The 14,706-nt window shown below is 38.2% G+C and overlaps 1 protein-coding gene across 1 annotated transcript; it reads left to right on the forward strand.

The window, feature by feature from the left end:
- The first annotated feature begins 64 nt into the window (after positions 1–64).
- Positions 65–13,443, forward strand: CD164 (CD164 molecule). The gene is made up of 6 exons (XM_060753151.2): positions 65–365; positions 6,314–6,370; positions 7,005–7,085; positions 8,967–9,002; positions 10,378–10,452; positions 10,827–13,443. The coding sequence occupies exons 1-6, from the start codon at positions 299–301 to the stop codon at positions 10,988–10,990; spliced, it is 480 nt and encodes a 159-aa protein (XP_060609134.2). The 5' UTR covers positions 65–298; the 3' UTR covers positions 10,991–13,443.
- Positions 13,444–14,706: the final 1,263 nt, after the last annotated feature.

Raw genomic sequence — 14,706 nt, forward strand, 5'->3', positions numbered from 1 at the left:
CTCTGACGTCACGTGTGACGTAACACTCAACGAGCGCCACGCCCCCCTGCCCTTTATTTTCCCCCTTTCCTCCTCTCTCGCCTTTCCAAGATCTTTCCAGCTCAGGCGAGATTGATTGAGGTCACGTGACGAGGAAACGTTGGGGTTTTTTTCTTCTTCTTCTTCTTCGCCTACTCGCGCGAGCTGCTCAACCGCCGCGTCACGTGACGCCAGGCTCGCGACGAGGCGGCTCACTTTCGGGTCTTCTTCTTCTTCGTCGTCGTGAGGTGGAAGCGCTTCGGTCGACGCTCTCGCCGTCATGAGCTGCTGGAGCAACGCGGGGTGGGCGCTGTTTGTGCTGCTCCTCGCCTCGGCCCTCCAGGAAGGTGAGGGGAAGAAAAGAGCGGGTGGGAACGAAGGGAGAGAGGCCCTGAGGCGGCTCCAAGCCCCAAGGAAGGCCCGCTTCTGGGGGAGGCAGTGCAGGAGGGCCTGGAGCGCCGTTTCCGGCGCTCCAGGCCCTCCTGCACTGCCTCCCCCAGAAGCGGGCCTTCCTTGGGGCTTGTCTTCTCTTGAGAGCCACATCACGAAGTCTGACGGTGGACCTACACTGTTTGACTCGACTTTTAACTTCCACATCTCAGTAGAATCCAAGGTGAGGCAACAACAGCCCAGCTAAAGGCCTTGTGAAACTACAACTCCCATTAGAGTTGAAAGGTAGGCCATCCAGTCCACGCCCATTCTACCCATGCACCAACAAAGCCCTCCCCACAGATGGCCATCTAGCCTCTGCTGGAAAAGCCTCCAGGGGAGGAAACTCCACCACACTCTAAAGAGGCAGCTTAATAATAATAGTAATAATAATAAAACTTTATTTATACCCCAAGGGACTCTGTGTGGCTTACATGAGGCCAAGCCCACAGTACATCAATAAACAAAAGCAATTAACAAAAATAATCAATGCAATACAATTAATATTTATTTGTTTATTTACGGCATTTATATGCCGCCCTTCTCACCCTGAAGGGGACTCAGAGCGGCTTACAATATATATTTTCATACAATATATTATATTATTAGCATAGTACAATATCAGTATATATTACTATATTGCACTATACCATTATATTGTAATATTATTAGTAATATTACATGTAATGTAAATATATAATTATAATTATAATATTGAATTATTATTAGTATTATATTGTATTACATTAATATAATATAAATATAAATATAAATCACATAAACAAAAATACTGTATATACTTGAGTATAAGCCTAGTTTTTCAGCCCCTTTTTTAGGCTGAAAAGGTCCCCCTCGGCTTATACTCAAGTCAAGGTTATTTATTATTTTACTCTGTTGTTATTAGTATTTTTATTACATGTATTATTTTACTCTATTTATTGTTATTACATTTATTATATTACTCTATTATTATTATTGCATGTATTACTTTATCCTATTACAGGCATGGGCAAACTTGGGCCCTCCCTCCATGTGTTTTGGACTCCCAACTCCCACAATTCCTAATAGTCAGTAGGCTGTTAGGAATTGTGGGAGTTGAAGTCCAAAACACCTAGAGGGAGGGCCCAAGTTTGCCCATGCCTGCTCTAATATTACTGTTATTACATTTTCATTGTTTTACTCTATTATCATTATTACATTTATTATTGTACTCTTTTTATTGTTATTGGAAGGATACGTCAGCACATTTACAGTGAAGAAGGTTAGAATAATGGTTCTATCAGACTTGGACAGTCTTACCTAAAGTTAGTTTTATGTAAATATTCAAAAACATTTTACCTCAATTAATGTAATTTTATTGATATCTATTTTTATTTTGAAATTTACCCATAGCGGCTGCTTTTCCCACCCTCGGCTTATACTCGGGGCAATACGTTTCTCCAGTTTTTGTGGTAAAATTAGGGGCCTCGGCTTATATTCAGGTCGGCTTATACTCGAGTATATACAGTAAACAATAAACAAAAAAAAATAACACACAGCATTAAAAAACCTATGGCTGGGCCAAATGTAATAATTTAAAATTTAAAAAATAGTGCTGGGCATGAACAAGGTAGGATATAACAGGGATAGGGTTTTCAAAGAGAGATGAGGGAACGCAGTTAATCCTAAATCAGCGGTAAAGTGCATTTTGAGGACATATTGTTGAGAGATTTCCTTATTCTGGGAAGGCACACTGGAACAACCACGTTTTCAGGCTCCTCCTAAAGACTGCCAGAGTTGGGGCTTAGAGCAGGTCTTACTATCAGCTCAATTAAAATTATTTTTTTTCTTCTCTTTTAAACGTTTTGTAAAAAAAATGGGTGTTTCAAGACTTGGTTGTTTGAGCTAGCGTTTTGAAAATGCAAGGTAAAGACTTAGGAATTGGAACGACTGGATAATATTTTTATTAGGAGACGTAAAAGATTTATGATTTTGATATTTTTGTTCTGGTTTTTATTATGTGTTAATGTTTTTAAATGTTTTACAGTGTTTTGGGGCATCAAATCGTTGCCACTTTAAACCATCCTGAGTCGCCTGAGGTCTGAGAAGGGCGGTATACAAATGCAGTAAATAAATAAATACATTTATAATCTTTCAATCACTCTGCTCTTACAGTATATCCAGGGAAGTCATGCTACTTCTCTATTCTGCCTTGGTCAAACCATACCTGGAATCATACTGTGTCCAATTCTGGGCACCTCAATTGAAGGGAGAGGTTGACAAGCTGGAATGTGTCCAGAAGAGGGTGACTAAAATGATCAAGGGTCTAGAGGACAAGCACTATGAGGAGCGGCTTAAAGAGCTGGGCATGTTTAATCTGCAGAAGAGAAGGCCAAGAGGAGACATGATAGCCATGTACAAATATGTGAGGGGAAGTCATAGGGAGGAGGCTTGTTTTCTGCTCCCCTGAAGACTAGAACGCAGAACAATGGCTTCAAACTAAAGGAAAGAAATTTCCACCTGAACATTAGGAAGAACTTGACTGTGAGAGCTGTTCAGCAGTGGAACTCTCTGCCCCGGAGTGTGGTGGAGGCGCCTTCTTTGGAGACTTTTAAACAGAGGCTGGAAGACTATCTGCCAGGGGTGCTTTAAATGCGATTTTCCTGCTTCTTGGCAGAATGGGGTTGGACTGGATGGCCCACGAGATCTCTTCCCTCTATGATTCTATATAGTCAGTTGCATAGTCCAATAATGCAGGCCAGAACCAGCATCCCAAACATCTGAGCTGCCTTGGCAGGGGAAGGAAGGGTATCCTTCCAGTGGGAAACATTTGAGCAGAGACCCCACATGTCCCTGCAAATATGTGGCCTACCTTCTCAGTGGATGTCTCCTCCTTGTGGCTCATGGAGGAGGCAGGGTGGGTGGGGGGAGAACATCATTATCTCTTTCCATTCCCACCTTCATGGGTCACAGGAATGAGCAGTAACACGCAGAGAGGGGGCAGCCATTTTGTATCCCCAGGCTGCCTTAGACCAGTGAGCATGGGATGAGTGTCAGGACATCCTCAACTGTATCCACATAGGAACCAGCTGCAGCTGTCTGGACTGCCATATCTCAGGGGAAAGTCCAAATCCTGGTGCAGGGTTTGGGCATACCGATCAAAGGAATAAAGGGCCAGGATCAGCTCTTCAGGCCAGATCCTTTCCAAAATGAGAGATATCTTGAGAGAAATATAAGATTGTGATTGCTGGATTGATCTGTTAATTTAGAGGTATATACAAATATTTAGGGGTGGGGGTCTTCAATTTCCCCTATCATTGTTATAATTGCATAATGCAAACCTCAATGTGTATGGGACCTCACAAAGAATTTGAGGGAAGCCTGCCCAATAATCAAGTTAGTGTGGGCTAATGTACTTCCAAAAACAATATTATACGACTTCTAGTTATGACATTGCTTGAAATTGATGTTTTTCAATTACCTTACCTGAGTTTTTCCACTCCTCACAATACTACACTTGATGGAGTCCAGTAAAGATGATAGAGCCAATTTCTTACAGGCCCAGCCTTCTTCCCTGGCCAATGATGTGTTGCGTTTTTGTGTGAGCGCTATACCTTGTTACTGTGGGAGCTGCCATTAGGAATAGTCTAGATTGGTGATTCTGAATCTTTGGTCCTCCAGATGTTTTTGAACTCTACACCACTAATAATAGACCATGCTAATTGATGCTTCTGCCAGTCAATATCCAAAATGTCTGGAGAACCAAAGATTGAGAACTTCTGTTCAGGGGAAAAAAGGTAATCTCCTTAGAATCTCCCAGAATTCTGATATTCATCTTTCTACCTGCTCATAGAGAAAATAACCTCCAAAAATTGCTCTGAGAAGTATCAAAAAGAATTCAGTACTGTACAGCTGTGTAATTTGGATTAATCAATTGACGTGAAAATTAGTGAGCTGGGATTTTTGTACAAACATGGAAGTATAATAGATAACCTTATGTCTTTTGAGTCAGTGCTGGGAGAAATGGTGAACTATGTCAGTAGTTTTGGTTTGTCAAAGGGAAAGGTTGATAAATAAAGTATAAAGAACACAGGTGTGAAGTCTGACAGCTAATAGAATTCCCTTGGTTCTGGTAATTATATGATTACATAAGTAATTAAGGTGCAGAACAGAAGTCAAGGAATCATTTTACTCTATTAACTATCAAACTTAGAACTTTATGTACTGTATGAAGCTCAGTGTCACTGCATTATATTGTTAATGATTGGTTCTATAGTTGGAAATATTTGTTTCATCAAGGTAAGGCTGTCTTGTTCAGTTACAGCTTCATGATTGCTTGGCACCACATGTGATCTCGAAATATACTATGTCCCTGGACATAGTTATCAGATTGATACTGTGGGAAATGTACATATGTTGTTCTCTCTCTTATTAAATAATAATTACATTTAATGTTAAGTGTAAAAGGATGTAAAAGGATGGCATGGTATTATAAGTTTAATTCTTTATGTAGTTATGTGCAACATGGTATTTGCCTTTTTTCCTTCATAGTTACACACACTTAAGTCAGCATTTGCCTAAGCCCTTTCTTGGTTGTTACTGCAACTCAGAGCCCATCACTAGACATGGAGTTTCAGATGTATTTAATTATTTAGTTGGCCTCAATGAGCATAAGTTGACTATAAAGTCATCTTGGAGGACCTAGAGATACCTAGTGATGCGTTCTCTCAGGTAAAAAAAAAAACAGCGGTTTTTTAAAATGTGCAGTTTTTTCATTTTGCGGAGGTCTTGCATTCCTCACCCAATGAATGTGGAGGGATGGCATTATATGCATATGGTGTAACCCTGAAATCAACGAGGTCCGTTTGGGGCCCTCCAACAGTAAGTAATAATGATTGTGGTTCAACAACATCTGAGGGGATATCAGTTGCAATCCCCTATGAAAAGATAAAAAGTAAGAATATAAAAATAGAAGAAAAATACTCAAATACTTACATTCTTTCTAAGCATAGTTCCATCGTTACGGAAGAAGAGATTTACAGCATAGCCGGTCTTTGCATTATCCTATGCAAATCTGTTTAGTAATCCACAGTTTTCTAGAAATCTGTGATTTAAATTTAATCTAGTTGAGTGGTTGTGAATTATAACTCTGATTTGTTTATCACCACAGAATTCCAAACTTTCTTAATCAGTCTTTCAGAAATTGTCCAAAACCCCTATGGTTTTTGGACAATTTTCAGTCTGATATTAGGGCAGATTATGATACATGAAATTGAATTAGTGGCCCTCACAACCCACACCCCTATGGTTTTTGGACAATTTTCAGTCTGATATTAGGGCAGATTATGATACATGAAATTGAATTAGTGGCCCTCACAACCCACATCCAGTGACAAATAGGGAATGCTACCCTGTTGACCTTTCTGGATCTCTTGACTACTTTCTACCACTGACCACAGCATCAAAGAAGGACTCTATTGAATGGCAGTAGGAGGCTTCTCCACAAGGTCTGCTGAGTGATAAGAGTAGGGGATGACTCTTGATTTATCCCAGCTGGTAGACTAGTTAGGAATGGTAGAAGTCCAAAACACCTGGAGGACCAAAGTTTGTGTATGCCTGGTCTATCCTCTGTGTGGTGCCTATCTTGTTCCCCATGTATTTATAATGCAATCATTTAAAGTTGTGGTATGGGATGCCATCTATATTGTCATGATCCTCAGCGGAGTTTCTTGTTGTTGGAGGAAGGTGGGACTATGAGGCAGTTGGCAAATACCATAATGCTTTAAAGGCCTGAGGAAGACCAGTTAACTGAAACAGAATCCTAGTAAAGCAGTGATTCTCTGGATTGGATAGCAAAGTACTTTCTGATTTCTTTTTTGTTTTTTAGATGGTGCTACTAATACTACCACAGCCAGCCCAGTAACAGTCAACGTAACTTCCGCAGGTAACATACTTACTTGCTTCCATTTAGTAAATTGAATGAGACAATTTGAAAATGAATTTAAATATGTATTAAGATTTGTATTAGTGGAAAGAAAAACCCTGTATACACAGTGGTCTATTACTGCATTTCCTTTTTGGTCATTTTACATAAACTTAGTTATGGCATTTTCTAATTAGAATTTAATATTTTATTCCGTTATGTGTTTATGTCATACTTTGGCTACAATACAACTCATCATATCCCATCAAAGACCTTCTGGGGGGGGGGGGGGCTGAAAATTAGGGTAGTAGTTAATTCTATATTTTAACTGTACTTGTGCCAAGATTGCAAAATAGCACAAGAGAACCTGGAGAGGCCGGAAAACATTTCCTGGAAGAATATTTTTGCAGTGTAGATAAGTAAAATGATGGGTAGTGGTTCTGCAGAGAAGTGGGTGGTCATAATGTATTTTAAATGCCTTGGCCGTCCAGATGTAAAGGAAGGCTGGCTTAAATATCAAGTGGTTGCCCTATTTCCTGGATAAAATATATAGCTGAATATATGGTATTTTAGATTAAATGTATCTATATAAATCCTTTAACTAAATAGTCAAGTTTCAAGATGAATAAGTTTGGTGGCATTTTCTCTGAAATAGGTAATACAACTTTGCATCCAGTGACCTCCACGCCTGCTAATGTTACAGGAAGTACAAATACAACTGTTCCGCCAACACCAGGTAACCTTTGATTTACATTAAGATAGGTCAGGATCTTTTGCTGAATTTATACAGAAGGCTGGAGTTTCCCGTGGGGACAAAAGATTGTATAGGAATTTGCAGTTTGATTTGCTAGTTTAAAGAACAGAATCCTCAATTTATTGATACCTCTGTTCTACGTAAAACCTCGGTAGATCAAGGAAATAATTTGTATTACCAAGTGAAAAAGTAGCTTCAAAAGCTGGTTCACAGCTGTGTAAGTTTGCTTGTACAATGTAGATACGTTTCTAATGGAAGTTTCTAATGGAAGTAATTGCCAAAGCAGTATGTTTTACATTTTAATTCTTGGAAAACTAAACTATAGACATTTTCAAAGCAACAGGAAAGTTTCTGTTGTAAAGCCTTCTAGTCCCCTATGTCGTCGTCGTCCCCCCCCCCAAAAACCCCCCTGACAAACTGAGATTTTGTCATAGAAACAAAAGACTCAGTGAAGAAGAGGGATGGTTGGGCAATGGGTGCCAAGCAAGTTGGTTGGAACCTGGAATTTGCTTCTTTATCCCTACAAGCCTGCTAAATTTCTATGCTTTGTATGGAAGAATAATTTTCATCTTGAAGAGCTAAAAGTAGAGGCTACTAACCTATTTTGAGCTAATCGTTTTTATCACCTAGCTTGTTGTATGCAGACCTCTTTGTCTCCTTCTATAAGGATCTGTAAATGAAGGTTACCAATCCAATGAACGTACTTATCTGAAATGTGTTCTTTTTTACAAAGGAAGCTAAGGGTGCCATCAGGTCAAGCACCATGTGCAAGCTGCTCTTTGTGATGCTCTTATTGCGTTGAAGATAGCTGCTACTTCAGCCACACAACAAGAACATCTGCCATTATGTGCCATGTATCCCTAGTAGAGGCATAACAGCAGGGCTCCCAAACATGGCAGGTGCCAGTGGTTGCAGCCCCTAATCATCTTTATTGCTTTGGCTGTACTGCATGTAGGGCCCAAAGGCATGTGGGAATTGCTGCTGTAACTATACAAAGTATTTCTTCTCAAGTGACCAAAACTATTTACAGTGGGTTCCATATTTATTCCACCATACTGGCTACAGGGGCAAAGATCTGATAAAGGGGAATTTTAAATCCACAGATGAAGTCAGCAGTCTTTATACACTCTGCAGAGGACATCTCTGTTAGATTTTTTATTATATGTAGTTTTTATTAGGTTTAACAAAACTTCTTTGAAGTGCTAGGACATTAATACAGGTCTTGGCCAGTAACATTTCCCTGCATTTTACAGCTTGACGAAATGATTATATGGCAGCAGTAGATGAACAGATGGGAAAATAAAAGGGGGTCTAATTAAGGATAGACAGTTCAGAACAGTGTATTCTATGTGATACTTAGACCTGGCCTCCTCTTGGATTTGGGCTCTTCTAGATTTATTTGTCATTGTTCTTACCCACATGAGATTTCTTTTATAAAACCAGTATAACATGGTGAGAAAAGTCATTGCACTATTGTTAAGATGCTGGACTGGAAGTATGGGTCCCCACTGGCCATGCAACACAGTGACACACTAAGGGCCGCTCACTTTCTCAATTTGACCAATTTAGGCCCTTTCCACTCCGCTTTGAACTGGGATATATGGCAGTGTGAACTCAGATATTTCAGTTCAAAGTAGATATTGTTGGCTATTTTGCCTTGATATTCTGGGTTATATGGCTGTGTTGAAGGGCCTTTAGAGGGTTGTTGTGAGAATTAAGGGTAGGTACAAGAGCTATATGTGGTGCTGTGACTGAGGCATGACTTCGCTGAGCGAGAGGCAGCAGTAAATACAACGGATGAATAATTAGTGCATGATCTGCACAGAAAGTATGTTCTGATTCCTTCCATTTTCCATTTTTTAGACACCAATGCTACCACAGTTCATCCACCAACCACAGGTAAAAAAGTTATTTGCTTAAAAGTCAAAATGGTTTAATAGAATATAAAAATTGTATGTACCAAAAGGTTTCCAGGACGTCTTTTTGAATAGTTGAATAATTGCAGGTCCTTGCCTGCAAATCAGTATTGCTACGTCTTTTTGGTAAATTGGATAAGAAAAGTTTGAAGTTTGTTTGTGTATACGACTGATTCTATGACTTGCACAGACAGAACATCTACTTGGCTAATCCTAGATGTAGCCCCTTACATCTGTACTAGCAAAAAACAAGGATGCCAATTGATGAGCCATCTGGGTTGAAGGGGGTTAGAAATGGATGGGGGGTTTGAATATTATGGATTCACAATGACTGCAGAAATATATTACTTGGTAATAACTAAGAGAAATTGTAAACAGAACATGCACAAGGAGCGGATTACAATGTCCATATACACGGCAAACATTCAATGTCATAGACACGCAACATATATAGACAGACACACAGAGGCTATTTAACTTTCCAGCTTTCATGAGGGTATTCTGGCACCAGGGGAGCTGTCACTTCACTGTCCATTTGAGACACTGATGAAGTACTTCCTCATTCTTTTTTTGCTTGCTTGCTAGAGATTTTATGGTGTTGTAAATTAGTTAAATTAGCCTCCCCGCATAAACAGTACCTAAATGTCCTACTTGACAGATGCAACTGTCTTTCGGGCTGCAGAGGTTGACAGCAAGCTACACAAAGGTCAGAAGCTCACTCCAACTTGGGCTGGCTTCGAATTCATGACCTTTCGGTCAGTAGTGATCTTAATGCAGCTGACTCCCAACCAGTTGTGCCATAGTCCCGGTGCAGTAATTGTGTAGGGTTAAGTGTATGTACAATTTATAGTATTCTGATGGTGAAAATGTGGATTAAAGAATAAGGTTAAACTTCTGTTCCTGTGATAAAATTTGAGAAAGCAGGAAAGGAAAAGACATTTGCAAGATTCTTCCTCCAAACATAACAAAATAAAGGGTTACATTTCCTGTTTCTTCTGCTGACCTGCAGTCTCATCAAGGTTGTTGTTCCACAGTGACTAGAATTTTGAAAAGAAATATTGTGATGAAAAATAAACTCATACTTCATTTTGGGTCACCTTATATAGACTTCCTGATTCCAATTGGTATTTTAATTTTTTATTCCTATATTATGTGTTTATATCATATTTTAGATATTTTAATTGCCCTGGTCTCCGGATGTAGATGTGGGCCAGCTTAGAATTCAAGCAGTTACCTTATTTTCTAAATAAAATCTTCCACTGAATATGTTTACTATGAAAGGTAGTTAACTGTACATCGTAAGTTCTCCAACTTGAGTTCTAAGGTTAATCAATTTGGTGTTATTTTCTCGGAAATAGGTAACACAACATCGCATCCAGTAAGACCCACATCTCCTAATGCTACAGTAATTATAACTACTCCACATACGTCAGGTAATCTTTTATTTATTTACATAAAAATTAAATTAATTCATCTTCTCGTTGAGTTAGATTATCTAATTATGTTACTTGAATTGTAATAAAGAAAAGCAAAATTTAATTGCATCATGTCTGAAATATTTAAATGTTATAAGTATCCTTTATTCTAACTACAGTTAAAAGTAGCAGCTAGAAGAGATCTAGGTAATGACGGCTATCTTTGTCCTGATTTTGATTTTGATTTATTTTATTATTTTTTTGGTAATGGGATTGTTGCATGTTTTGCAAGATGAAGAAAAATTCTGGATACAGAATTGTATAGTTATTTTAAAATATAATATAGAAAATAAATCGCACAACCTATCAATAAGTAATCCCTTTTTTTGCAGATCCTGTAACCCACAAGCCAACTTCAACACCGCCTTCTCACAAGTCCACTTTTGATGCTGCCAGTTTCATTGGTGGTATTGTCCTTGTGCTGGGTCTGCAAGCAGTTATCTTCTTTCTGTACAAATTTTGCAAGTCAAAAGAACAAAACTATCATACTCTCTAGGATATGTTGCTTTTAAATGGACTTCTAATAGCTGAATATTTGTGGTTAGCTGCACCAAAAGATCTTTATTCCTTATAGAAGACAGTAATTAAAAACAATATTTTTCAAAAGTTTTATTAAAAGAATATATATCTGCAACATGCTTGGAAGGAGGTTGTGTGAATCCTGTCTTGCTCTGCAAGATTAATTACAATATTTTGCATGAATCCTTATTGGCTGTCTTAATTTTTTTTTGTAGCAGCTGCTACTATGGAATTTTTTCCTTTACCGGACATGCCAAATTCTTACTGTGTTCAGTGACAGCAGTGTACTTATTAGGTGATCTTATTATTGCAATGTCTAAGGTAGTTAGTCTTATATGCAATGTCCCCCATATTATTATTAAAATGTGAATTGCCCATGACAATTTGTGTGAAAATTACGGAGTTATATCATGTTCTGTCAGAGGTCTGACACAGGTTTGTAGAATACTATCTTTTTTCTTAGGAATTATGGAAGCCCATATTTTTCTATACTAGATGTCAGAAGGGTAATTGTTTTCTAATTCAGATGTAAGCAGCCATAGGAAGAATAATGATCAGAGAATACAGATTCCTTGGTGCATGAAGAAGAAAGATCAGTGCCTTAATGAGTAGGTTGAAAATTGCAGTATTTGTGCCATCTTATTTGTTCAAGGTATAATGAATGTTATTCCATTTGCAGCTACTTCCTTTGGTAGAAACAAGAATAAACATATTTCATATGCCATTTTCAAGTAATTTTAGTGAAATAGAAATGGAAAAAAAACAGTGTGTCCAGCCTTCATATAATCTTTCTAAACTTATGTCTTCGGATTACTTGCCTTGGAAAACAAAGCAACAGGCTTTATACGTGAGAGTACTATTTTGTCATTTATGGCTATTTCAGAGCCACAGTAAATGTGCATGACTTTGTGAATGGTATTTTTTCCCACCTAGCAACCTAGTTTCCCTTTCATCAGTTTCATAAAGCATTGATTGTATTTATAAAGCTGAGCTGACTGTGTCCTTGGGGCCGCTTTAGCTTTTAATTGTCAATACGATTGCTGGTGTTTATTTTGCAAACTGCATGACACATGCAGTTTAAATACTAGTAACTTAGTAGTAGGTTTAAATGTTATTCCTGGATGAGCTGCAATGAAACTCATGGGGAAAATGTAATACTTGATGTTAAATTGCTAGTGATATTTGGCTTCTTGTAAAAATGTAAGTGCATTTTACTATTACGGTTTCTCTAGCCCTTCTAGCTTGAATTGTAGTCACTTCAATAATGTTGTATAGGAAGTTTGTAACATTTAGCAAATAGTACTGTAACTTGAAAGACCTTTCAGGCAACTTCTCTCCTTAAAAAAAGACAATAAGCTCAGGTGTATGAAACAGTAAATTGGCCACCCAGCTTTCAGCAAGCAGCATGGCTGAGGTAGGTGGTACAATGGCCTTAAAATAATCGTTTCCCCATCACTTTTAGTTTGATAAATCAAAGATAAGTATAGAAATATATTCTAAGAAATAAACATAAGAGTAATATACTTAAGAAGTGTGATTCAGCCCTTGCTTATGCTTAATGAAACTCAAAAGCTATTACCTTTCTTACTGATTCTTGAATGGCTTATAATATTTTGGCTTATAAAATTATAGCAGGTTTCCAAAGTGTAATAGGTTTACACAATTCTAAGATTGAAATTTGAGCCAGTTTCATTACTGAGCCAAGAGTAGCTGTCAAAAATACCACTAAATAGACATATTTTGCGCTAAGCATAAAAATCCTCCTTTAAGTGCCTTATGTTTTCCTGATGTTGGCCTCATTCCTGTCAAAGAAATGTAGGGAGGGAAAGTAGCTACTCAGATTGTCCCTCTGTGCCAGCAGTTGCTATTTTCCAAGGAATTTAGAAAATTCAGGTTTTGCTGCTACTCTTCAGGAAGTTCACATTTTCTACTTTGTTAACATACACCTATGTATTTAAGACATTCACCTTTCCATGTAATGGCATAACATTTGGATGTTTAGACCATGCTATTTCAACCACGTACCAAACTCTGGCTTAAGACTGTGAGGATTTTCCTCTTATATACTTGTTTTTTTAATCTTCTATACGTAGGTGAAAACTATTTTGTTCTCAGTTTCATAGCATAGTTAGGCTGGCATTAGTTACAGTAATAGATTTTCACTATTTTCTGCTATTTGAAGTTCAGAATAAGGCTTTAAAAATGTGCCTGTGTGGAATAGCTGATTATGTGATCTCTAATTATAAGGCAGTCAGTAAATTGTGATTGTTTTCATCCTTTTATGAGCATTGTCCCTAAAATTCCCTTGTGCGCATTGCACTTGGAATGTAATATTACAGAGATTACTGTGTTGCATATGTGTTGTCTCCATTGGAAGAAATGCAAATTATTAATTGCAAAACCAAAATTAATAAATCACTTATGAATATGTTCCTGCTTACCCTGTCACATCTGTTAATCTGGTCCACCTCATAAAATATTGTGAAAATTTTATTGTGACAACATACACTAGTGATATATATCATGTATGATGGCTCCTCAGAAGCTCCAACAGGGTTTTCAATTAAATGCAAATATGATGTATCTTATCCAAAATATGGCTGTTTATGACAGACATTGAAATGTGATTCACTGGACTGCATAGATCCCTCAGCTTAATTTCTAAAAAAGCCTTTAAAATTACTAGATTCCTATGTGCTGGTCAGTGTATGAGTGGCCCTGCCCACAGGCTCAGCCATGCTCCTTCATCAGCTTGATGCCAATGCACCCAACTTTTCATCATGGTGTGCCAACCAGCTATATCCCTAAACTGAGTTACACTGCCTTGCAATTCACTCGAAGGTCCTCTGTTGTTCATGGTGGCCAGCTGGATACATCTAACTCCGTGGTTTCCAACCCATGGACCACGAGTCCTAAAATAAGGTCTGCGGCTGGGGTCGTGTTCTGCTATTGGAGGAGAGCAAGAGAGGGAAGGAGGCCAGCACCGTTGCTCTCACCCTCTTGCATTGGATGGACCACATCAGCTCTATATTGTTAAATATGGTTTTCTGTGGGTGAGCAGATGGTGACTGCTGGATAGCATATGTTCTGTATCAGAAACTAGAGCTGATGTGGTCTATTCAATGCAGTTTTCTGAATCGGCACCCCAAATAACCAAACTGAATCTAAAGCCGACCAAAAACTGATTCATGACCCTTTTGGTACTAATGGAGAGTGGTCCTTGGTCAAAAAAGATTGGGAACCACTGATCTAACTAGTGCAGCCTACTACAACACCTGAATTCTGCAAGTGTTAAGTTCTTTGCCTGAAAACGTTTTTCTGAGACCTAAATTCTGTTAATTTCAACATCAAAGAATGCTTAACATAACATCAGTTTTTATCAGAACCACTACATCACCTAAGAGCTAGCACTTTTAGAATTATGGTTCAGAGTGCAGTCGAGAAAGCTGTTTTTTGTGGCCTTTGATAACACTTTTTTGCAAGGAGAGCAAACCACTTTTATTGAAAGCCTGGAGGAGAGAGAATTCACCTTTTAGATAGTTCGTGTGCCCCCTACATTATTTTTTTTTTAAAAAAACAACAAAAAATTTTGTAGTAGAAAATATATAGGAGAAAAACTAGTAGAAAGTGATTCATTACTGGTTATAAATCACAAATACAAGCAATCTTTCACAAGTTGCTCAGAAAGTTTGT

The sequence above is a fragment of the Anolis sagrei genome, chromosome 1 (assembly GCF_037176765.1).
Source record: "Anolis sagrei isolate rAnoSag1 chromosome 1, rAnoSag1.mat, whole genome shotgun sequence".
Classification (NCBI taxonomy): Eukaryota; Metazoa; Chordata; class Lepidosauria; order Squamata; family Dactyloidae; genus Anolis; species Anolis sagrei.